We start from the raw sequence: 27,037 nt of genomic DNA on the forward strand, positions 1-27,037 counted from the left end.
GTCCCCTCCAAGACGTTCCACCATGGACCAACCAACCGAGACACCCTCTACACCATCATCCAAGCATGCAAACGACAGATTTCGCGATTCAGCTCTCGTTCGAGATCGGATGACACTCCAAGGAGTCGCACTCTGCGAGTGCCTCGCCGCGACGTAGCGAGAACTCGTCCGTTAATAAGCTCTCTGGGAGCATGGCCGCGGAGTCTATGCTATCGAAGTAGCGATGGGGCCAGACGGAACTCTGCCGGAAGCGTCTGGTCGGCGAGCCGATGATGAACTCCACTCTGGTGGTGCCTGTCACCGAGGAGGTCTCCTGGTTCAACGAGTCCGGGTACAAGGACGAGTCGCTATGCCGGAAGCTGTCGTTCGTCGAGCACCAGGAACTCGGTGGTTCGGTGCAGCTCTGAAAAAGCGTCGAACGTGTCATTAACGGAGCGGCGCGTCGTCCTGTCAGTTCTAGAAGGATCAGAAACTCGGCCTTCGAGATTCGATACGTAGCTTGTATTTGGTTGCGCTTCAATTCCACCGAGACAAAATACACAAAAAAAAAAAAAAAAAAACAATTGAGAAAACTCACAACGATCAGTGCTCGTATACCGTTTCTGGCTTTTGTTTTTCAGTTTTATGCTTAGTGTGGCGGCTATCGAGGGTCTCGCTAAATGTGTAGACTGCGGTGTGCGCGTTTAATAAGCGACACCGTTCTCGATTTGTTCGAGATTGGGTGCGGATAGATGCGGTGACGATCGAAAATTTGCAAATTTTCTGGCTATTCATTTTTTTATTGTAATATGGAATATGTCTTAATGTGGAATATGTCTATTCGTAATGATAATTGAATAATAAAGTAAAATTCTGTTGTATACAACAAATATGAAAATTGGCAATAAATCTGGCAAGTAAAATATAGATCATTACTCTCGATATATCTCGATTTTCTTCAACTAATATTAAGTTCATTTTGTTACAATGTTATTTTAAATTATAATACCATCAAATATTTATTTATTACTTCGAATTATTTCTATCCGATCAACTGAAAACTCTGAGAAGGAAAATTACACGTGCAGAGGCTCGGTTATATTTTCGATCGCCTCCGCAAGTATCGAGGAGGCCGTACGCGGTTCAAACGGCGCACAACGGAGGACGAGACCGTAAATTAGTATTTAATTCAGTGGTATCACGTAGCACTGGACGTGAGGTGGACAATGAACCGCAAGGCCAAGCAGGTAAGCGTGTGGTCGATTCATTTTCCTTTGCATCGATCATTAGAAGTGCGAATCCGAGCCGCGTCGTGGCTCTCGAGGCTATCTCCGCATACAAGCAACGCTAGCGAAAAAAAAAGATCAAAACCTCAGCAAATAAAAGAGCAAACAAATCGAAAGATTAATGGACACTGAGAACAAGGGTACCTCCCCGCTGGCGCGGCGTGAAAATACACGTACGGTAATGTCGCGTTGGACGTGCGTGATCAAACAAATTGCTCGTTTCTATTCGAATTTGTAGCTGCGATTCAACGTAATGATACGGCGAGATAATTGAGAGAAGGTGGAGGCGGACGACGGGACGGTCGAGGAGCAAAAACATCCCCGATGTTCGGTTTACGATCAAATTATCTCGTCGAATTCTGCGCTCCGCTATGGTACTACCCTGTAAATCGAGAAATCGTTCGCTTCGATGCATCGAAAATTGATTCGTTCCTTCAATCGGGGCTCACAAAATTCGACAAAGTAACTTTTTTTTACCTACACGCATGCATGGTCTTGTTTCAAACACAGGTAACACTACTGCGGATCGAGTAAAAGGAAGATCGGTATCGTCGTATAGAGGGGTGTGTTCGACAATGCACTACGATTCGTATCATCGATTCAAAACAAAACAGAGTTCTGGAATTGGGTAAGACCCCCGATGAGAGAAATGAGGAAGTGAAACGTCGAGTGATACAACAAGTTAAAATTGAACAAAAATGCTGAACCACCTCAATGCTTGATCAACTTACAACACTCGATCGTTCAATCCCTCATAATATGTGTGAATTAACTCCGTCGAAGTAAAGAACGTACGCGTTACGCTCCGTACATTCGAAATGCCGCTATTTTGTTCCTCGCTGAAAGGAGAAGGAAAGTATAGTGTACAACTGCTACTGTGGGCCTCGCTTCGACTAATTTCCATGGGAATTAAGAGGGGAAGGCTTACTACGGGTGCGTGCGCATGCCAAGAACCAAAAGTGAGAACAGACAGAGAAAGAGGGTAAAAACTACTTAACGTGTACTACTTGACCGGAAGAAAAAAAGAGAGACAGGCCAGGACGATTAAGAGAAAAGGAGAACAAGAACAAAAACAAAAAAAAAAAACAGAGAAAAAAAATCAACAGGCTCACAGCTCACCACATCCAGGAAGAAGCATCGAAGCAAATGATAATAAAAGAAGCATAACTTACGAGAAAAACCGGCGGCACGCGAGAAGGGGCCATTTTCTTTATTGGGCCGCCAGGGACGGGCTCGAACGCACGCTCGCCTGCGCTCCAGATCAGACATTTCGGTAGTGGATCGTCGGGCGATTCGTCGTTTTTTAAGGCAAGTGTCGGTCGAGAGTCTCTGCGTACGTCAGAGTTTGAATAACGTTTCAGGGAACGATCGACTGTGCGTCGTGGGGATGGTTAGATCGGAGAACGAATCCACGTCTTAACGGCTCGTTACCAACGCGGAGGTAACGGACGAGCGTAGCTCGTCTAAAAGAACCGCGCGAATCGATCAGACGACGATAGACGGAACGGGGATTCAGTGTTGAAAGAAAAATATGATTTGCGAGGTCAGCGTGACGCGGCTGTTGAAAGTAGAGGCCAGCGACGACACAGGATCGGTGTTCGATACGCAAAAGGGATGAGAATAGAGTTGGTAGAGAGACTAGCGGGTCGTAGCTACTGTACCGACGTGAATCGGGGTTGGTCGTTCGTTGAACCGGGTTTTACGGTGAGCACAAGTCAGCGTGTCGAGACGGGAGAGAAATGTCGGCGGGTGTCCGAGAAATAACGCGGGGATCCGGACGTGGTTCTTAGAGGAGTGGGTGGTTGGGTCACGATTAGAAGCAGCAGATATCCCTAACAGTGACTATCGGCCGTCCTGGAGAAGAGGATACCGGTGGGCTCTCTTTACTAGATCGGGCCGTTGGACAACGATGGCGGCAGCCACTTGCTCCAAAAGTATTGCCTTGGTGGTCGTACCTTGCCGTTCTCGGTATCAACGGATGTTGACGCGCGCGCCAGGCTGTAGGAACGACGCGCAGGAGCGGGCGGTCGCCGAGGAGGTGTCGTCCCCGGGGATGAGGACGTGCCGAGGTTGTTAGACTCCAGCGAGTCACGGGCGCGGGACAGCGAGGAGGATTTGTTTAAGGAGTCTCGGCTGGAATTGTTACGCGGCAGGGACCTGTTCAGGGACTCCCTGTTCGTCTCCTTGCTGTTTCCGTTTCCAGAGCTACTACTGCCACTGTTCCCGACGTTGCTGTTGCCGTTGCTGCTCTTGGTCAGGCTTTTGTTGCCGAGGGAGTCACGGTTCGAGTCACGAGCCTTCGACAGAGACTTGCCGCTGTGACTGTCGCGACTAGAGTCACGCGGCGGCCTCGTTAACGACTTCAACGACTCCCTGCTGTCGTTCCTGCCGTGGCTAGGCGGTCTGGGCGCCGCTGACTTGGTCGTGGAACCGGGCAACGGTATGCGACTAGGACGGCGTCGCGGGGACGGTTTCACCTCGACCGCTTGGTGGTGGTCGCGAGCGGATTCTGTGCTGCTACCCGGTTCGAGACCGTTCTGTTCGCATCTCGGCTGATCCCCGTCCACCTCCGGATCGGCTTCCGTCGGTGGTCGCTGCTGGCGTCTTTCCAGCACGCGAACGCGCGCCCGTGTGCCCTCCAATTCGATGTTCCTCTCCTCGAGCTGAAATACGCAGCGAGAACGCGAGGGAATTAGTTTCTGTTAAAACGATCTCTCGTAATTGGACTTGGTGATGGTCTTGAAATTACCTGAAAACGTAAGTCGTCGTTCTCCTCGCGCGCCTTGTCCAACCGTTCCGACAGGGTCTCTGTACTTTTCTGTACCTCGTCTAACCTCTTCTGTAGGACCTGTAATAATATACACCAAGTCATTTCTGATCGATCGACGAACGTTAAATCATTAGCAAGAATAGTGGTAGTAAAATGGTGAAGGTAAAAAGTAAAATATTCCTCGCGATTTACCTGGTTATGAACGGTAGTAGTGATTAAATGCCGCTGCAGCTCGAGAGGGGAGTGTTCTCGCAGAATGGCGGCGATCTTCTTCGAGTCGACGTCCTTGACGTGCGCGACTCTGATGGGCGACACGAGGACGGAGTCCAGCGCGCCCAGCCGCGCTCTCCTCTCGTTGACGCTCGCCTCGACGTCGATGTCGCGCAGCTCGTTGTTGTACGCGGTGACGTCGAGCAGCACGTTCTTCTCGATGGTCCTGGTCCGGAACCGGCTCTTGTGGGCCTTCGTGGACGTCGCTACCGTCGCGAACGCCGACGACTTGCTCTTGATATTGCTAACGTTGTTGCTCTTGGGCGACGTGACGATGGGCGCGATGGGCTGCAGCCTCTGCGCGCCTGGCGCCAGGATATCCGAGGACGACTCGTTCAACCCAGCCCTCAGACGATCCTCGAGGCCAGTTTTCAAAGCGGACAGCGCAGCCAGTTCCGACTGAAGCTCCTGCGCCCTGGCTCGACTGGATATGGTCTCAGCCTCCAGTTCCGCCACCTTGTCCAGAAGCTGCTCCTTCTCTCTTCTAAGCGCGGTCACTTGGGAGTCTTGATCCTTCTCCTCTTTCTCCTCGTCGGTTGGTATCGCCGTCGTCTTCTCGTCCTCCAAACACGTAACCTTCCTCACAGCATCGAGAATATCAGTGGACGCTAGGTCCTCGGACGCAACGCTCTCCAATCGACCCTGAAGACACTCGACCTCTTCTCTGAGCCTGATTCCCTTCCTATGGATCACGTCGAGGAGGTTCCACAGCTCGTCCTCAGCCTCGTCCAGGACTGCTGCTGGCCGTGGACTGTTCGGTCGCGGTGCTATCGCTGTCGAGGCGCTGTCCTTCGAGGATGTCTCCGTGCTGAAGCCAGAATCTTGAACCGTCGCGCTGCAGTTGTTCTTGGTGCCGCCGCTGTGCGAGTTACTGCGGCTCCTGGGCAACGAGGACGCGGAGGACTCACCACCTTCCCGTGGTACTCTTCTCCTGACCTTCCCCGGCTCCCATTCGTTGATCCGCCGCGAGGACGGGCTGGACAACGGCAAAGGTATGTGCGAGTTCTGGGTGCAGGACGATGACATCACAGACGCTCCCGCGGACGCCGTCGCGGCCATCTTGTGCCGGAGGTTTGGGAACGTCTCGATGACGAGGTCCCGGAACTCGAGAAGGGCGCCGACCTCATTCTGTAACTCCTGCAGGGCCACCAGGGACTTGGCTTGCTCGTTTATCAGATAGTGAAAGGGACCCGGACGTAGGGGCATGCAATCCATGCCACCGCCGCTGCTGCTGTTACCGCCGCTACCGCTACCGCTTACGCTCCCGACGACCCCTTCCGTGGACCCTCCGCCGCTGCCACACTGCGCAAAGAACCAAACGGGTGCAAAGGTTAGACGCTAACACATATTTCGTGCCGTTAACTCGCCTACATGCATCTCTACCTTGTTTTCTCTTTAAGCCACAATTTTATTGTTTACAATATATTATCCGTTAATTGCGACGATTATTTAGAGTTACCATTTTTTTAGTGTTTCGACTTTCATCTTTCGTCTAAGTCCACCGTTATCGATTTAAATCGTTTAGTAGTGGCAGAAATACGCAAGATTGAGGAGATTGGTTGTAAGAATTTCGAGTAAAGAAGGCGCGAATTTTAGTCGAAGCGGGCGTTTAAAAATGGCAGGGACGCGGGAGAAACGTCGACTTTCATTCGCGAGGACGGCACGCGAGCAAAGGTGGAAGTTGATCGCTCGCACAAGCTCGCGAAACTCAAAACGCGTGACAAGCCTTGTCGCGTCCCGGGACGTGCTTCGTTGTTCACTGTTTCGCCTCGCTGTCATCTCCCGAACGCTCTGCGACATTACGCGCACGCGAAATCGTCCCGGTTACCCGCGTAATTTATTGCATTCGAAAGTACGATTTCTTACCAGCCATTGTGGCTCTGTTCTTAGGCCATTTCGAGATACCTAGACATTTTTTATGCGCCCAGAAATCTACTGTTCACTGTGCTGCGCTGCCGTGTTACTCTATGGGACGCGATGTCAATCCACGAGCACGATTTCTCTTCGCGTCTTTCATGGATAACGTTTGAAAAATGTCAAATTTCCTTGGGAATATTATTTGTCTCTTTGTTGCGAACGTAGTTAACGGTGAGTGTTTTGTATAGGAAACGACTGTATTGTTCGAGAGGCTGTCTGCGCGCAGACGAATCGCGACCATCGAACGCTCGACGCTAAGCAGATGGTACACTCTCCGCGTTTTCTCTGTTACTTCACTTTCTGGAGTCGCACGATTAACGTGTGCAACATGTAAAACCGCATTATACTGTTACACTTTCCGTGCTACGAGCATATTCGATCAGCGCTTTCCATCGACGGACATCGAGTCTCCATTGCACGTAGCCTGATTGACGTTGGTGTCCGTAAGCAGTACTGGATTGCTACCACTAAATCAAACTAACGATAAGTATGTACGTACGTTCTCTCTAAATGGCAGCGCGTCTGTGCATAATTGGAAAACTGAATTGCCACAAGAAATCTACTGTGTTTCATTAAAAGCTTCGAGAGTGCAGCGTACAAGATTTATTCTCGAATTCGAGTAATTCTAACGAATCGTCAGACACACAGCGTCCGATTTTCAAAGCATAAAGGCGCCATTTTACCTAAAACCAGAACGAATCGTGCTTCGAGAGACTTAAAACGAACGCGTGCAAAGGAAAGATCGTATTTGTCGAGTGATTACTGTAAACGATAAAGTGTTTCACTTGTTTGCAAGCAAGTATCCACTTGTGGTTTCAGCAGCCACAAAAAAGAAGCGGAAACGGAAGGCGACGCCCAGAGTGGACGAATCGATGAACAGATCGAGAGAAAATTGGCAGTCGCGGTCGACATGAAGAATAGTGGAGGAAATTGGTATGCTCTCGAGGTGTCTGGCGAATGTTGGAAAAATAACGTGTACCGTACACGCGCGATGAGAATAAAGCGACGAGAATCAGGTTATTGGGGCCTAATATCCGCCCGTTTCTCTTCCGCAAATCAACCAGAGCGTTTCTTTAATTTTCGAAATCGAAAGAACATTTTTTCGATACGAAAAATCAAGTTTGCGAAATACGAAATGAAATTTTGTCAAGAAAATTGATCTCTGTCCCTTCTGCTGCGCACTCGTTGCACTGGTAGAATCGTTATCGGTACAAATGATGAACTGGAAGCGGAAATCGGGTGTAGCGTTCACGATCTTGTTATCGGCCGTCTACGCGACGTGATTGAAATTGATGACTTTTGGTTGCTTCGATCCGAACGATGAGTCACGGTCCACAGGTGGGATCGAGGCTTGATAATGAACCGTGCGCGTGTTCAAATATAGGATTTATCTATGCGGTTATGCAGTTTCAAGTGTAAAGAGAAGTTACATCCGGCTTCTTTATCTAAATCTCTACGAACGTTGGATAAAAGTGTTCGTTTCCTGGCTAGATAGCTGCTCGAGCAGTTCGATTTAGTATAGTTACTCTAAAAAGGATAATCGACCCATTTTACTAAAATGGTTAGCACAAGTCACGAGTTACAAGTGATCGTATTTTTTCCACAGTTAGTTTATATCATATATACTGTACAATAAAACTATGATATTAAATACAAGATGAATTTGCAACAATTTGATGAAGATTTAAGAAGTTAGACATTTCTCCATACTTTACAATGAATTAAAGAAAGATAGATATTTCTTCATACTTTTACTGTAATATCATATAAAGCTAATACAAATTATCTAAATTCTAATAAATCTTAAAGAATTTTATTAGAAAATCTTTTTGAGAATAATAAAAAATCAATAAATCCCTCTAAAATAAAAACTAATGAAACAGCACCAACGTGCACGTTAATAAATTATACCACTGTACCACGGATCATCGATTCAGCGAACGATCGAGCAGGTAGATCGGAGATTGAAAATCTTCATTCACCGCGTTTCGTTAAGTCTTAATTTATTCGAGGGGCGGCTCTCGAAGGAGCGACGGGCAGAATTGATTATTTAATCGTAGCAGGACGGAGAGCACCGGATAGGACTACGGTCCTTTCCGTGTCATCTGCTGTCTCTGAAAGTGCGCCGCCGTCGACTTATGCGCGGCAAGCGTCGCTTCACCATCGTAATGCACGACACGGCTGATCGAGCGGTACCTGCGCCACGAAAGTAAGAGAAAACGGAAGCTTTTGTGTCAACGCACCCCGTGTAATAATGTCGGCGACAAAAGCGGTGGACAACCGAGAGGAAACGCCACGGTCGAACGTTCGTCGTTGTTAAAAATCATTTCTGTAACGCGCCGTCTTTTCGAAGCAAGAAAAAACTCTTCGCCTGATGGTAATTGTTGTTATTATACGTATGTGTGGGCAGATATGAGCGCAATATTTAATTTTAAATTTTTGTAGATTTTTTTTTATATTTGAAAGTGCATTGTATTGTAATATGGGTGAGAATATTGATTAGGGTTGTGATTTGGATTTTGGTGCGTAAATCTGTGATATGAAAATTGAAAAGAATAAAAGAAGTACTACTTCTTGATACTATCGAATAAAGCTTTGTGAAAGAATTTGTTTTAATATAAAGATGTAAAATTGGTAAAGAAAACCAATTACCTTTTACATTTTCATTTTTGGTTCATATTACCACCCCTATTTCTGAATCTAAGTTCCACATAGAACTTTTTTAAAATTACGCAAATTCGAAACAATTGAATTTTTACACCAAACAATTACTCGTACATTATCTTGTACCTATGAAGTACTCGTTTCATGCTTTATGCTTTCAATCTTTACATCTTTAATACAATTCTTCTTCGAAATGAAGAAGATGGTCCACATTTCCACCCTACATTTATCCTATCCAAATCAATAAAAAAAAACGGATGCAAAAAGATCCATCAGACGTCATTACTCGAATAGAATATCACTGTCACAAATATATTGGCACATCTGACAAGCTTAAAACAATATCCACGAATTTTCACCCCTGTCCAAAAGTCTCAGATGACTCGATCGACGATGGCGAAGACAAAACGCGCTAAAATGCACAAGAGAAACATTCTTGTCCATTTTGGTTGAAAAAAATAAAGGATTGACCGCCTACGAACGGTCATTATGGAACGAGACGTCGATGGTGGATAAAATTGTTGAAATAATTATCCGATTACACGTTCCGCGCACGTGGTGCGCCGGGACAAAGGAAAGGTCGCGAAACTTTCACCGAGGTGAAACCTTATTTTAAGCAAACGCGGTGAAGGGTTGTGATTAAACTATTACTACACTACCAGGTGGTAATAACCGTGTAATGGACACGTTGGCCGCTCATTAAAAGTACTGCCTCTGCGGTTGTTCCGCGCCTATAACAAGGGACACACTCTGCTACTACTGTGTAATCACATTGTTAAATCTATAACGTGATTACTCAACATTCGTTCAGTACGTTATCTTCTACGATGATTAATGATTATGTTAACGGAACAAAAATTTTAATTTTATTTGATGCATTGTCTTAATAATTATATAATCAGTCATTACAGCAGATTGCTGCAAAACCAAATTTCTCTGGTCTAACGCGTGTACTCGAAAAAGAACCAAGCACGAAACAGAAAAAGTCAATAACAACGAAGAAATCGTACTAGAAAAAGTAATTCTCAATTATAAAATGTTAAAACAGCAATTGTATATCTTTGCATCTTGTTATAAGAGAGTTTATCGTAGAAGGATATTTATCAAATGCTTCTCCGTTGTTTTATTTTTCAATAATAATTGATGAAAAATACTCGATCGAACCGCATTCCGTTTCCGTGATTTTCTACGATGCAAATCCAGCTCCGCAGAACGGCTCCAGCGTCGAGGAAGTATCTTTGCACGTGAAACGCGTTAATTCCCGTTTCAGCAAATGAACGCGCACCGCGCTAATTAATATCAGACGGCAGTGAGGTATTACTAATATCGCGAGCGAGCGCAACTGCGTTTATAATAAGAGCGTTGCGGTAACTTTTAGATTGTATTAACAGATACCGCGCAAAATGAAGTGAGATCGGTATGGAGGAACGAGTAAACACCTCTGCTCATTGCTAGCTGAGATTTTCTATCCAGAATCTTATGTAAGTTTAATAGCCGGCGGTAAATGATGGCTGACGTTGAATTACATCCAGAGAAAAGATCGTCCGATTTTTTTCGACCATTCGTTGAAACGTAATTTAATCTGATGCTGTTTAATCTTTCCTCGCGAGCGGTTTCTACTTGAGTTATTATTTCGCTAGCTGCAAATGAGAGGCGAACAAGTCGAGAGGTGTAGAAATTTTCATAAACGAAGCACTCGCGTTTTCACGCGAATTTAATCTCCACCGTGCACGCGTTTCTTTCGAGTCTGTGTGTCTTTAATCAAAAAGTAATTAAAAATTCTGAGAGAGCTCGTGCGACTTTTTTTTTTAATTTAAAAACTGAATAAAAGACGAGTTACGAAGGAGCTTAAAAAATTTGCAATATGAGTTTATATTCATTTGGCATTAACGAACATCGCATGCAATTCTATCGTGCTCTTCGAAATTTCTGCACTGCAATTTCAACGAATATGGAATTAAATTTAGCAGAGTACCAAAGGAAAAACTGTTGTAAAAAGGAGGAAATAGAAGAGAAGTGCTTTCTAACGTTACGGTTCAGTACGTATCAATGTCTATGATACAGGAATCGGATGTGTGTTCACGTATCTAATAATCATACAATTTTTATCCCAGCGTAAACGGTAATAAAACGTTTCGCGTGGCAGTGAAATCCTTTCGTTTATGAAAGTGATCCAATCGCTTCCGTAATTTCAATACACATACGCTGCCTTCTGCGATACGATTATGCAATTAACAAATTTATTATTACACTGACATAATACGACGTTGCGTAGACACCAGTGCGCGGTGTTTCGAATAAAAACGATAGAATTCGAAGTGAATCGAAAACTGAATCGAAAATCGCGAGTAAAATCAGAACGCGGATAACGATCGGCTGTGATTTTGCAAAACTGCGTTTTTAAGCGTGTCGAGAAAGTCTTCAGAGGGAAATGATCGAGACCCACTGTTCCATTGTGAATCCTCTTAAGGATCGAGAAGGCAGTAGGACGCAGATCGTGGGCAGCTGATGTGCAACTTCCGCTTCAACGACATTTCCTCTGATTTTCCACGTGATACATCAATCGGTTGATTTTCAAAAACCTGCTGTTTGATCTTCTAATCATCGAATAAACGATAATTATTTTTTTACGCGTGGTTAATTCAATGTTCTGTACATCGCTTCAAATCTTTTATCACAGCTTATAATATTGACGTTACTTAAATTTTTTCAGTGTAACAGAAAGAAATTTTCTTTAAAAAAAATTAATGTCTAACACAACGGTTGCAAGATTGTGGAAAGTTTGTTGAATTAAGGCAGAACTTCTCTAAACCTGACGCTTAGCACCATCGTGACAGAACATTTTCATATTTTTACTGAAAGAAAGTTGTCCCGAAACTTGTATGTAAAAACTTTATAGTCCATAAAGATCAGATTTACCTCGAGTAGCTGAATATTTACTTTCACTCTTCGTGATCTTATTTCTTTCGTCCCTTCTTAGATCTCGTTGTGTGCGTCCTGTAAAATGATTCCTGCCATTAAAGTGGCCAGCGCTCTGCGCGTTTTTTCATCGAAAGGGGTTGAAAGCGTCACCACGAACAGTTGAGAAGCATTTTAAGTGGAAATGGAAAATTATTCGATCGAAGCAACGAATAAACTTGAAATCTCGAGGCGAAAAGTAACAAAATTGAACAACTTCGTAGAGATTCAGTGTATAAAATCGACTGGAATGTTTGAATTGAACGTCGTGAAGAAACAGAGGAAAGTATTAGACGAGTCGTCAGAAGAAAACTATAAATGCCTTTGAGAGGTTGAAACAAAAGGTGAAAGTATTTTTAACACGGGCAAGAAGTCTAATACAATGAAGTTTAGACTTTCGAGAGGTAAAAAAGAGCAAGGGACAGAAATACATTCGACGTTGCGTTACACCAGGTGAAAGCAAAATGAGCTAAATGCTGTTCAAACACTCCAATTGAACAGAACGAGGTTCTAATAATATTTGATATTCGTATTACACGAGAACAATAGACAAATGTTATTTAAGTAGTCTACTTTTACCTTCGTCCACTTATCACGCTACTTTCTCCAACTGATCGTTCAAAAATCTTCTATTCTTATACAATGTCCCAAGCAATTGAACTATCACGACCTCAAACGTTTTCTTTCCTTAATCTTAATTCAATCTTCGTCACTTACTAATCATCCTCTTCCACTATTACCCACATTAAACTCTTCTCAATCCTCTCAAACAGCCACAATAAAAAAATTCATTTCTCTCAACCCTTAAATAACCCTATTCTCCCATTTTTCGATCAGTCTTCGTCTCATTCGTTAACATTCTATAACTTTCATAAATTACAATAAAATTCCAGCATCTATCCCAAGCAATCTACTCCAAAGTCTGCTTGAAATCTCGAAGAACCAAAGCAGAAGCCAGCGTCAGAGATAGCGTGTACAGCTGAAAGGAATTCCCTCGATCAGAAGCATGCATCGACGCCATCTGCTTCTGGCGTTGCCCATATTTCGATCGAACTATATTACAGAGAAGAGAGCATTCCCTCGAAATTACGTTCGATCAGCGGCGGTGAGTCGCGGACGGGCGGCTGGTTCGATCGAGAGGGACGTGCTCGCGCGCGCTAGACGCGAACGATGCTCGAGCGAGTACGCGAGAGACGTAGCTCGAGGAACTGGAGGAACACTCGACCCTGAATGAGATCAACGATCGAGTTCAGTGTCAGATGGCTGGAAAAGGGAAACGGGGGTAGGCCTGAGACGACGGACACCGTCTACTTTGCCCTGTCACGCGCGCGCCTGGCAATAATAAGAGTGGCCGTTTAGCCTGGCCAGCCAGCGCCAGCGAGGATTTCCTTCGCGTCCTCTTCGACACGCGGCAACAGCCGCCAATTTTCTCGCGCTCCTTCCTCTCTCGTTCGATCGACGATCGCCGCGAATACGTTTCGTGCGAGTAGCCTCTTGGACTCTGACATTAACTCGGACGCGATCTAGTAGATAAAGAGGCTTTCTATTGGACGGCTGCCAGATCGAGCCTGTGTTAATGTCACACGCTGCTGCGCGAATCGTCGTGGCTAATTGCAAGTGTGCGAGCGAGAAGTGATCGTACTTGGTACGCTGACGCGAATGTTGTGTATCGTATTCGTTTTATGAGATATGGTAATGGCGGATGGGTTCATCGGAAGTAGATGGTTGCGCCATGTTTTTGGAGGAGCAAAATCAGTTGGTTCAGAATCGTTATTTGAGTTTGTACGTGCGATAGTTCGAATTGTTTCCAACGCGATTCGAATGCTTGGAAGTGTTGAAAAATGTAAAATTTGATCTCGTGGAGTTAATTGAGCGATTATCATACTAATTTACATCCAATCAACATATCGTACACGTTATATCTTCGATGTGGGAATGAATAGAAATTAAGTAATTTAATTTGGTTAGGAGAATGTCTACTTTTGCACGATAGAGTTGATCGCAAAAGTCCTGAAGAGCAGAACGGACGTAAAGCAAAATCAGTATTGTCGTGAAATGAAACGAAAATGCGCAATACGTATGCAACGCGATCCAAATGCAACAGATAGTCCGAAATTAGCAATCCTTCGGTGCACGTTGTTTAATCCACGAAGGATCTTCGCGTTCTTCCGACGCTAATCACGCATAATTGTTCCAATTAAGTGGATAATCACTACGCTCGTATCCTTGAAATTTTTCACTGTAATTATCGCTCCATCGGTTGTTTTTAATTTTCATCGCTTGAACATGCTTGTCGCTGGAATTCGTGCTCCTTAATTTCGTTGCTTAATTACAAAAATTTACGACACACAGCTTTCAGTTAATAGAATTAAAAAAATGAGAAACAGGGCATACATATTACTTTTTTAGCGAACTAATTTGAAATACCAATAAAACGAAAAATATTACTTATCGAGGGTAGAATTTTCAAAACCTAATCAAACGATAATTAAAGGTACCTGCTGACAGAAATTGGAACGTTTAAAGGATGGTAGTTGAGCAGAGGACGCCATGTTTGGCGGACGGATGGAAACCAGGTCCTTTCGCGAGGAAGAAAACGGAAAACGTGACTTATCACGTTTTCCCCTGTGCTCGTGACATATTATCGGCATTGTCGCACAATGAGAGATATGAACAACAAATAGTCAGTGATTTCGCATTCGATTCGCGTCTCAACGAAGAGGAAGAGCGACGTCTAGAAACCTCGGAAGTCATGATTTACGCTGGCCATAGTTTTACCATCGCGTTCACCCGTTCTTCTACACGGTAGCCACTCTGCAACGTATGAAAGAAACATTAGAAAACCGTTCCACTGTCCGGAATAAAATCTACTCCGCACGCCAGAGTTCCTCCAATTTTTCTTTTTTTTCTTTTTCCTATCGCGATTTAAGGCACGAGCAATAATTGGCCGCATCCGCGGTGAAACGCGCTGAGTTTCTTCCATCTTCACATTTCATCCTCTTGCGATAAAATGGCAAGTTTATCTTCGGTGATTTTCTAAGCATTGAACGTTGTTGCGATTTTATGCAACACGCGCGTCGAGTTCACGATGTACGAAATGTCCGTTCGGAAGGTTTATGTTTTTCAGGTGCACTGCGCTTGTAATCGATTGGTTCTGGTCAGTTCACGACTATGAGGTACCATTATGAGAAAAAGTTCCTTGGAACAGTATCCTTAACGATATGTATGAAAGTAAATGCAATCGACGGTATTCTCCAAAAGCAAATAATTATCAAAAAATTCTGCGAAGCATAATTTGAATTTTTCATATTCATGCAATTTTATTGATAGCTGAATTTATATTTCATTGCATTCTTTACGACGTATATTATTTCTAGTTCGAAAAGTTAACTAAACTAAAAATCTAGAAAAAAGTATGAAATTTCAAATTTACAAATAACAATGATAACGATAATAGTGGAGGACGATATAGCAGAAGCAATATCGTGGCATAAATCGTTTAATTTGCGGTTTCCTGGAATTTGTGAGAAAATTTGTGACCAACTGGCCAGCGGGACCTCAGCGGCTGCGCAACGTTTTACTTTTCCCAGTGTCGGCCAACTGATTGCGGCATTTAATAGCTTGTACCGTGTGTCGTAATTTCCCTGGAAGCATAGTGCGTCCTAGTTGAGGAAACGGATCCCACCTTAGCTGGTTAGCGATGATTCATCCTGAGCTCGGCAGACAGTGTCGCTTCCTTCTGCCGTTATTAAACCTGCCAATAAGCACGACGGCTCTATCTCGCTCGCGATTTAAACGTTACGCCCCGAGGCGCGATGTCGATTTCCGTGCTCCCCTCCGATCTTTTCGAGCTTCGCACACTTTCTGCTTACGTGTAATAACTTGCAACTTCGAGTTCACGCCACATGGATCTTGTTAGCTTGTACCTTATGACTGTACGAATCGCGGAAGTGTATGCTAATTCGTACTTTTACGAGCGCAGCTTGCGAAATGAAACACGAACGGGGACTTGTTTTAGTCTTTGACTGGCGTACCATTGTCGGCGCGTACTTTAATTTGGATATTTTTTAGATTCTTTTCTGTGGACTGTTTACAACACGTAATCTGTAATTTATAGTTTACCTATTCGATGTTCGAGTTAGGATTTTTATGTAACGCGAATGACCCCCTGCGCGTTTCACCCCCTGTTACCATATTCGCGAGTATGAAGTATTCTGTTATGTTTTAAATATCAATAGATCGCAAGCAACGAAGTAGAGTATGGCCGTTTGTACTCACGAATGCACGCAATTACGAGGAATTACAATTTTCACAAGACCAACAATGTGCTTTACCTGAAACATACAAACACACCAAAATTTATTATTAAACGCATCCAAGTTTCAATTACTAAAAATTATTTATTAAACGATTCTGCGAAATATCCCGATAGTTTCGAGCAGGAATGGAAATTTCTAATATCAGCCATTGGCTCGCGAATCCCTAAGCCATTTCACCCTGCGCGCTGCAATGGGAGATTAGGGGGAGATCTTTACGCGAGGTCGGGTCGCGATAGACGGCGGGCATTTCAAAGAAAGAAACAAAATGACCTCTTCCTCGACGAATCAGACGCCGCGGAAGATCGTTCGCGATCGAGATATCCGATCGGATCGGCAGAATTTACGAGCGCCCCGCGAACAGCCCGATCTTTGGATAAACTCGCCATTAACCGTATCCGCCGCCGGCGATTTGCTCTGACGCCGGCCCTCAGGTGCAAGGAATCTATTGTTCCACTTAAGGGCGGTTTATTTCGAGCACGTGCGCCGCCGGGAATATTAACGAGCACCGCCTTTTCTGGCGAGCGTCACGGATTTTAATGAAATAATAAAGGGTCGAGGGACCCGGTTCTCTCTGGCGAACAATTGGCCCGCTATAGTGAGAACGCCGTGAACAGTGCTGATAAGAATCGTTTCTGGGTATCGTGCTTGGTTAGACCTGTTCTGATTGCCTTATTCTGGCTAAAACGTTCCATCCACTTTGTACAAGTTTCGAACTGTTAGTCGATTTCTTCAGGAACGATTATGCGTACGTGTACGTTTCATTTTTATTTTATTACAATTATTGCGAGTGGAGAAAAATTCAAGTCTAATAGAGAACTATTTATTGTGGAATTTTTTAACATCGCCATTGATGTGTTATAGTTCTTTTGGTTATTCGATCGATATCTTTAGTATTTGATAAATAAAATATCAGAGCTGTAAAATAGGGGCTTCATTTGCAGTCCTCCATTTTATTTCGTCGCATTGTCCTGCCTCGTAACAATCTCGCATCAGCACGCGCGGTATTCGCTCAGCAAGGTAATAAAAAATAAGAAAGAAAAGATTTACCGTTTCGAGGCAGCGAAATATTTCCTCCAACGAATGATACTTATTACTATGCAATATCCAATAACATGGTTTCAAATTTCAGCAAAGAAGGAGCTTTACAACCGTTTCCCATGAGCATAGGCGCGTTCGCGGCACACTTTCTCCTCGCTTTTTACCCGAGAGCCAGCTTCTTTCCGGCTGCGCGGTGACTTCCGCCGCGCCCAGAGCAAACATCTTAATAACTGCTAACTGCAGACCTTAACACTTTCGTGTGCACGCGACATGTCCATGGAAGTGTTTGCACTGTTCGCAATTAAATGGCGACCATGCACGCGCGTGCTAAAAATTAATTTCTCTATTCGACCCACCGTGATTTCGTACAATACGTGTGACGAAAGGTAGTACATATATTAAACGTATCGTCGATATAATTCAATTGAATTCAGCTCTATTCAATTGTACGCTACTCGATGTTATATTCATTAGGCACGAATCTTCATGCAATGAAACATCGCGCGACTTTAGAGAGGTTAAGAGGACACCGAAAGAGGCGAGCACGAGGTGAGATCCGCGAATGCACGTCAAGTGATTTACGAGGCATCGAACGCTTCCTACGTGGCCTGTTTCATTCTAGTGCAGAAGAGGAGCGATTTTCTAAATCGAGATTTCCAAAAAAAAATACGAAAATAATAATACAAGCTTTACATATCGCATATATAGTATATTTTATAGAACTCGCAGAGGTACTCGCTCCAAATTCAATTTTTACACGGATTTTCTATTTTTTCGAATACGATATTGCGCGCTATCGCAACGTATCCACGCTATCTCGATCGATGAGAAACCGAGATACACCCAATTAACGCATTCAGATCCTCGAACTCCAATCTACAGGGTAACGAATGCAGTCATTACTGAATTAATCGCAATAGAGGCCTGCAACAGCTCTAGAGGACAACGACCCGTGCTCTCAACTGTAATATCGAACCAGCAAACAGTGGCATCTAATAGTATTACGCCATTAAACCAGCAACAGATCTAACATCGCTAGTAAAAAAAAAATTAAAGAACCATTTCAACAAACTCCTCCCCAAAGAATTCTTATCCTTCGCGTGCCCTTATCAAAATGACTCACAGAAACCCAACCAGCAGGAACAGTATACCATCCATACTATGACACCATTGCCCTTCTCTCAAACCGTACAAAGACAGCGCACACGTACACCCTTTCCACCGACACAATACTCCAGCTATCTCCCACTGTTCTCCTCTCCTATTAACGATGCTCCTTTTCTGGCGTGGTGATTCGACAGCAACGCTTGCTCATCAGTCGATACACGCGGCACACAGAGGTACACACGCGAGAATCCTGACCTCGGCTCGCAAATGGGAGTACATCCTCGAGCGTCCTACTCCCACAGCTCGTACGCCATTCCGCGCTGGCCCTAGAATGGGAAATAAGTCCCGGATATGCCCAGCGGACTCTCTTCTAGCCTCGAACCACGGCAATCATCCGCATAGTAATGCTCTAGCCGCCGAGAGCTGGCTCGTGTCACTCCTATAAGGAGAGAACTCGGTGCCTACGCGCGCTGCCATTTCTGTTGCATCCCCCGTGGCTCCACGGATCCTGCGCGGCTGGGGAAAGGACGCGCGAGAGCATCCTGTCCGCCTCCACGTACTACGAACTGAGAGTTCGTCGAGTATGTGCTTCGATGCTTATTATTTGGAGTCAGTTCTAATGTTGTTCGAGGGTTATTTTGCAGGAATTTTGTGCTTTTTAGTTTTTGGCAATTTGAAATGCTAGCTTCTTAGCTTTTGGCAATTTGAAACGCAAGCTTCTTAGCTTTTGGCAATTTGAAACGCAACCTTCTTAGCTTCTGGCAATTCGAAACGCAGCCTTCTTAGCTTCTGACAATTCGAAAAGCAACCTTCTCAGCTTCTGACAATTCCAAAAGCAACCTTCTTAGCTTCTAACAATTCGAAACGCAACCTCTTTAGCTCTGAAACGCTAAATTGGATGGGATCATCACAACAATAATTCAAGTAACCTTACTACTAATAACGACCAATAAGAAACCACAAATGGCGTTTAAACGAAAACAAAGCAGTTCTCGTCAAAGCATCGAAGTCGACTAAAATCCCTCGAATCGAGCCCACCAAGCGAATTCAAGTAGAAACTCGATTGACGCGGATGAGACGAAGCGGTTAAAGCCGCGAAGCTCGACGAGGACTGATAACAGAAACGGCGGTCCGCAAAGGAGCGGCTTCCGGCTGCGGTGTACACGGTACGTCGGCTCGCACCCGGACAAGGCTACGCTCCGCTCTGCCCGCGGCGGCACCGGTTGCAGAAGAGTGGAGGTGGCCTCCCGTCTCAAGGACACCGCTTTAATGCATCAAGGTTCGCGTCCGCGAGGAACGCGCGCTCCTTTCGTTCCGGCGAGTCCCCTTTCGAGTCGAACGGTAGCCGTTTCCTAACCCTTTACGGCCGCCCATTATAATATCGCTCAGGGGGAAAAAAACGCGCGCGGTCTGCGCGACGGTTGCCGGCGCCAATGAAATTTCATTAACTTTCGTTTCTTTCGTTCACCTTTCGGCCTTCAGGTACAGTGACGCTCAAAAGTCGCGTGTCCTCGCGGGTCCCTGCGAGTCATCCCAAAAGCTGTCGTCCTTTTCTGCTAAATTCCATGCTTCTCGCAATAACTGTGCGATAACTAATTTTGAGATTGTTAAGGTTGTTCCAAGAGTGTAGATAATTGTAAGAGTTCGCGTGTTCTCGCGCTGCGAGTCATCCCAAAGGCTGTCGTCCTTTTCTACTAAATTCCAGGCTTCTCGCAATAACTGTGCAATAACTAATTTTGAGATTGTTAAGGTTGTTCCAAGAGTGTAGATAATTGTAAGAGTTCACGTGTCCTCGCGTTACGAGTCATCCCAAAGGCTGTCGTCCTTTTCTGCTAAATTCCATGATTTGCGCAATAACCGTGCGATAACTAATTTTGAGATTGTTGAGGTTGTTAAGGTTATAATTGTAAGAGTTCGCGTATCCTCGCGCTGCGAGTCATCCCAAAGACTGTCGTCCTTTTCTGCTAAATTCCATGCTTTGCGCAATAACTGTGTGATAACTAATTTTGAGATTGTTAAGGTTATTCCAAGAGTGTAGATAATTGTAAGAGCATGCTTTGTTACTTTGGTAAACGTTTGAGTAAAATAAATGAAAATTTGTATATGTTTGTATAGAAATTCTTGGAGAGAAGAAACTCTGCAAGATATGAAAAGATCATCGAGCCACAAAGTGCAAGGTTGCGTTTCGAATCGCTGGAAGCTAAGAATAGCGTTTACGTTGCACAATTACAAAAGGTAAAGAGTACGAGAGACGGAAATATAGTCGCGAGCAGAGTCGAACGGTCGAAATGCTCGCACGGGAACGATTTTACGCGCGAGTCTACACGTACCACTTCAAGTTCATGGCTCTACGAAGAAATTATCAGCCAGACCATCTGTACAGTTAACAATATGTGGGTGCCAGCATGATGGAGCAAGAGAAAGGCCGTGTTAAAGTTCACGGAAGGATCACCTTGATGGACTTGTTGCCGGGTAACCGCGAGGCCGTAAAATATGCCGGTTGCGCAACGCGTCGGACCCAAACGCTGAACACTATTTTTACCATTTTTACCCGCCACGTTCGCCGCAGCCTCTTTCTCTTATTGCTTTCTTAACAGCCAATTTACAGCCGCGCTATTCATCCTGACGCGTGAAAACACTTATCTTAAGTGATACTCGATCGTCATTCGCCTCGTACGTTTTTCATTATGGCGTCAGACTCGAGTGTCCACTCCTGTCATGGATCATTCGTCTTGCCATCATCATATTCAGTGCGCTGGTAGACATTCAGCAGTTGTAACGCGCAAATCATCCGTGTGTAACGAATTAAGGGCGCATTGGTCGCTCGTGGCACCCTGCATCGCGATACAATACTTAACGAACGCTTCGAACAGCGTCAGTGGTCGAGCATTATCCTGCGCATCAGGTACGTTAAGGATCGAAACAGAAAGTACCGTTCGCACCATAAGGGTCAAGGGGAAGAGTAATGGGGTTTGTGATACGCGAAACGATCGACGACTACTTAGGAAGCGATTTCTAGGCGCGACTCGCGCAAAATTTCACTCGACTTTCCCACGCGATTTATTCTCACATGGTTTATCATCGTCGCATAAATCCTGCCCTCGAGCTGCGCCTCGCGAATTCGACGGGGACGTCGGTTTCCTTGCGCGTCAGAGGAGGTTGATAAACTCGAGGAAACGCGGACGATTTTTCCGTGACGGAAAGATCGCCAGTCGTAACAAACGGACGTGCACATAAATTAATGCTGGTACAACGGACGTCACGTGTTTAATAGCTTTCGCTGTTTACATTTGAATGCAATTACGATTATTCATTCGCGTTGCTGATTTATGCAGATACGCTGCACATCTGCGTGGTTTTCGTTTGTCGTCGCGGAGTTCTAATTGCGTCTTCAATGAAGTATCCTGGGTAAAGTAACAGAGGCGATGTAAATGAAACTGCTTTCTGTAACCTATTTAAATAGATAATATCTTCCTTCCGGACGCAACGTTTCGCGTATTACGAAGGCTTAAATTCGTATCAGTATGCATTTTTATTCCTCGCGCGTGACTTGTATATCATCTCTATTCTACTTATAAGGCATGTTTCTCCACGTAATTTTAATTTATACGTTAATAACATATATTATAATTACACTTACACATTATTCTATTTAATATACAATTTATATGCGCTCAGGAAAATTCCTACACGACTATTTTTACAACTCGTCCATTAATATTCCTCGTTTTAAGTACATTTAGCAGAATCAATTAATTTCTTTGCATTTTAATTCTCAACGTACCAATAAAAACATATACACGCTCGCGTCTGAAGTACAGATTAAAAACAAAACAAAAAAAGACTGTACTATCATACAAATCTTTATTTTATTTCCACTATCTCGCGACCACTTTCTCGATCCTCCATCCGTTTCCATTATTCCATCCGACCGCTACGGTCGCCCATGTAGCGCCTGACCCTGAAACCCTTCCCGCGGAAAGTAACACCGCCTTTGGCGTTTAATTACATCGCCGCATTAATCACACCCGCCCACGTTACGTAAGCAGAGAGTGGACGCGACGAGCGCCAGCGTGTATCGATCCTGCGTTTTCGAATCGCGGGATCGACCGCGGAATAATACGCGCAAACAGATCGAGACAAATGCCGGGCATTAAGTTATTTCGCCTCGAAGCACTCGACCTTCGACATTCAACGGAATGCCCCTCGCCGCAGGAGGACGATGATCCTGAAACGCGCAGACCTTGACCCGCGCCATCCGACATCGCGCGCCGTTCCATCGAGCTTCTGATACCGAACTCTGATTCTTTTCCCGTCGATCGGATCGCTATTTCGGATGCGCGATGTTGGATAACATTGGCGTGCGATTCGATCGGTTATGGAAGTTCGAAATTGTATGTCAAGTGATAGTTTTAGGTATCCACCCTTATAGAGAGGTGGCAACTATGTAGGGGCGAGAAGCGTCGCGTAACCAGAAATTGGTGCCATAATTGGTACCCTTTGTACGCATTGCTAATGTCCATAGTCCCATAAAAAATTGAAAAGCGTGCATACAGATATGAGAAACTGAAGGAATATGTTTTGAAGTAAGAAACTAGCCCATTATATGCTAAAATCGAGCGACTATCGTAATTTAGTAATAGAGAATTTTTTTAAACAAACTACTGGAAATATTATTAATGTTAATTGTTTTGAAATGATATAAAAGGAGCAAAAATCCATGAAATATCGTTGGAACAGATATTTCATACTTAAGCTGCGACCTACTATTTCTCATTTTAGATAACAATTATGAGATATGGCTGAAAAGAAACGAGGAAAGAACAGCGAGATGTGCTTCCCGTACTTGAACGATAATAGAATAAATGACCGCAGAAATTCAAGAAATAAACCAGCCACGTTCTAAGTTTTCAGATAGGATCATGTCAAGCAATTTTAAAACGCGATAGCACAGAAACTGTTACGGCTAATTAAGATTTAACAGGAATCGTGCAGATGTACAAGACAGTACAATCTTCATCTGCGAATTACGAAAACGGAGAAAGTTGTAATCTACATTTGCACGAGTAATAAAAAGAAGGTTGAATGTCGTTTTCGTTGGTGAAGATATCAATTTCGTGTGTTTTAATAGTTTACTTTCCCTTGGGCTGTATAACTAGCCGGTGAGAAATCGATACAGTTTTATACTAATTCTGACAAACTAAAACAAAGATAAATTACAACCAACAACATGTTTACTTCTACTAAACAAGCTATATCGTCTAAAATATGTATTAAAATTGATGAATAATTAATATATAGAACAATACACTCGTGATAAAAATGACACATCCTTATGATCTTTCAGACTTTATTTCATTATCACTTATCTTTACGTGACGATTGTCGATTGCCAGTTTTCAAATAAAAGTGATAAATTATAATCAATGGAACACACAAATGAACAAGCGTGTCACGTAACGATAGAAATCAGCTTTAAAAACATTTAACACTCTTGTACACGCTGCGTTTTCTCAATTCCATTTAACGAACGACCAATGAAAATTTCTCGAAATTACCTACATCAAAATCACCCCAAAAATGATATGCATCTAAATTATTATCGACCGTGTGGTATGTATTCAATTTATTAATCCATTCATGCCTTCATAATTTCCTCTCTTACGGACGAATACGATTCCACAGGTTCGTTTCGATCTCGCGCTGTTCGCAGCCGCGGGAAATCGAAGAGAACGAATCGAGTAGAAAGTCCATCGATCGATGGACACCGATTGCTTATTTGCTCGCGAACACGGCGAATTTATGACGCGCATAGAAAGTGGCGAATATAAGCGAACGATTTAATCGACAGGTTGGATTTTCCTCGCGAACGATAAGGCAAATTGCTGCAAGAGTTCGCCGCCCATCCTCGCCGATCGCGAGCTAGAAAACTTATCACGGACGACACGACGTCGCTCCAATTTCACGGGCTCGCGCATAGAAAGTGTGCCTGGCAAAATAAGCATGGAAACCGGCGATTTCGCTGATTCCGTTAATAATTGACTCATCGCCAGTGAATACTGACGAGAGGCCCCCTCGATCGTCGATGAAAAAATTCGCGCGAAGACGAGCGCAATTTTCCCATTTCACCTCGTTACTCGCGAGCTTCCTCTGAAGTAATATTTCTTCTTTTTTTTTTTTTTTTATTACCGCCAAGTGAAACTTCGCTAGCGTTCGTTTCCTTTTTCCCCGCTGCTGGTTGGAAATCCCGTTGAAAATCGAATTTATGGTAATAAGGAGAACGCATCTCTTTCGAGACGCGGAACGCTCGACTGTTGCTTTTTATGGGATCTCTAATGCCGCTGCAATTATGCAAAACAGAGCTGTTATTATGTGAAATTCGTCGATACCGCGAAAGTGTTATTTTGTTCACCGCTGGGATACTGAATCGTAATTACACGGTTTTCCAGCGATACTTTTCGCTGATGCCAATGTCAGTTATTACGATCATTAAGATCGTTAATGGCGTGTATGATTATTCTTCCATAAACGCGAAATTACCGAAATTACTAAATTGGATGTTTAACTTTTTTTCTTAACATTGCAGGATAAACGTAGCGCTCCCATTTTTCTTCTATCACGATTTGTTTCTAATCCAAATGCGAATGAGTATATTTTACAAACGATTTATGTAGTCTCTTTAATTTAAACTAGAAAGACGTAACACGCTAAACGAGGTTATTAATAAATCATTTTAAACCAAAGCACAGCTGCTGTGGTAAAATAGTGGAGATCTGAAATACTAATTATTCTTAATTTTTAAATTCGTATCTTTTAGGAACAAAGAAAAAAAGAGAAAACGATGCTAATCTTTTAATTCGTCTGTGAGATAATTAATCATAAGCTTTTTTTAGCAAATTGATTAAAATTTCCACACGGCGTAATAAATGATCGGAGTGCGCAGAGTGCAACGAAAGCGCTCGTTCGGAGAAAATGAAGTTGCGCTCTTCCGTAAAAACAGACGTAAAATACCTTTGATTAGTTTCCTTTCGACACGATGCCCACGCGATATATCCAACGACAGAGGTATCTCGGTGCAAGGGAATTTCGTGACCGAAGTCTTGGATCGGTTCCAGGTGCCTTTTGTTACGACGAGGAAAAACGAAACGGAGCAAAAAGAGTTAAACAGAGGCTCGAATGAAAGTTTTAGTCGAAGCATGTCTTCAAGGCGACCGAGTCATTCCTGTCTCCTTTTTTCTCCCAGAAATTCCTATCAACGTCTCAATAATTCATTTCCCGACAGTAAAACCATCTTTGGATCTCCAGGAATGTTCAGAAGATAAATAATTTTCAAAATAAAAATTAGTTTGGTCCATTCTGTACAATTATATGTTAATCTTAGACAACTCACGTATTATTAAATAATTCTATTACATGTTCGCTTAATAAACTACCCCTGCTAGTTTTGTGAAAGCTATTTGTGAAAAGTACACTTTTAACATCTGCCAAGATGTGCAAACGCTAACTTTTACTCTTCTTTTATTTTTCCTTATATATTCTATCTAAATATTCTAATATTTCCTTTAAACTACGCTAATACGTTAGAAATAAAAATATAGTTGTTTTTAATTCACGGTCTATGAGTCCAATAATTAGTTACACAGTTAACAGTGATCTAAATTTAGTTAACCAGGATTAATATGGTAAGTTCTCTTCATCCACTAAATACCTACTAGAAACGGACATATATAATAAACCAATCATAAACCATCATCAGTATATCATAATTACCTATAATAAATAGCAAACTCAACTTTCGATTCATTAACCTCAATAATTAATTCTACCAATAATATACAAAAAAAAAAATGACTGATTTAGAACGCTATCTCGATAACACGTAAGATACTCAACGCAGACCTGAATTCTGCCAACATTTCATCGATTTGGAACAGCCAGCGAACACGAAGAAACTTTTTCACGGTGTCGAAAGCTGGTGCTGGAAGAAACAGTGGCTGCACGTGATTTTCGACTCTAAACCGATCTTCTGTTACGCTTCTGCACGGTTCACCGATCGAACGCGTGGCGTCTGAAAGAAGTAATAGGAAAGAAGCGCATCCGAGATCGTCTCCAGGGAATCAGAGCAAAACAGATCGATCTGCCTGTTCGACTTTCGATCTCGGCTTTATCTGTGCACGCTCCCTCGATAACCGATCCCCGCCGTGCTGAATAAACGAAATATGCTCCGATGCAATGACCAGCGAACGTATATTAGGCGAGGACTTTCTCTCCAGATGACTAGGGAAACGATTAAATTCAGACGTCTGAATTTTAGGTCAATATCACTTTTGATTTGTGTGCAGCTTTCTGTCCGAGCCGATTCGACGGCGAATTTAAATCAAGCGTATCGATTCTACGTTATTGCGTGGGATGCTGAGATTTTTTGATTTGTGATCGTGGGCGAATGAATGAGCCGGAGGGGTAAAGTTCCATTAATATCGCGCTGGTTTCAGTGGGCTTTTAATTTTCATTTGGATGTAAGGTTTCGATTTCTATTAATTTGGACGATAAAACTGCGGTCTGTATTTGATTTTTACTGATTCCATTGTATTATAATAGAGAGATTTACTCTTTCTCTCTCTCTCTTTATATCAATTTTTATTTAATTTCATTGCAACACGAATGAAATTTTAAATAGATCAATCGTTCGTACTTTAGTAATACGTTCTAAGTGAATTCACGATCCAACA

The 27,037-nt window shown here is 43.6% G+C and overlaps 1 protein-coding gene across 3 annotated transcripts in view; it reads right to left on the minus strand.

Annotated features, from left to right (window-relative positions):
• Jvl (javelin-like) overlaps nucleotides 1–27,037 on the minus strand; it is a 104,919-nt gene continuing 77,882 nt past the window's right edge. For 2 of the 3 annotated variants that reach the window (XM_076896638.1, XM_076896639.1), the window contains 4 exons: nucleotides 4,228–5,607; nucleotides 4,015–4,113; nucleotides 3,221–3,928; nucleotides 1–403 (listed from right to left, as the gene is read on the minus strand). In XM_076896638.1, the coding sequence (XP_076752753.1) occupies nucleotides 89–403; nucleotides 3,221–3,928; nucleotides 4,015–4,113; nucleotides 4,228–5,607 (2,502 nt within the window). In that variant the 3' untranslated portion in view covers nucleotides 1–88. Of the gene's footprint in view, nucleotides 404–3,220; nucleotides 3,929–4,014; nucleotides 4,114–4,227; nucleotides 5,608–16,122; nucleotides 16,179–27,037 lie in introns of all 3 variants that reach the window. The other variant, XM_076896640.1, reaches the window with a different exon arrangement.

This window comes from Xylocopa sonorina, chromosome 6 (assembly GCF_050948175.1).
Source record: "Xylocopa sonorina isolate GNS202 chromosome 6, iyXylSono1_principal, whole genome shotgun sequence".
NCBI classification, from domain to species: Eukaryota; Metazoa; Arthropoda; class Insecta; order Hymenoptera; family Apidae; genus Xylocopa; species Xylocopa sonorina.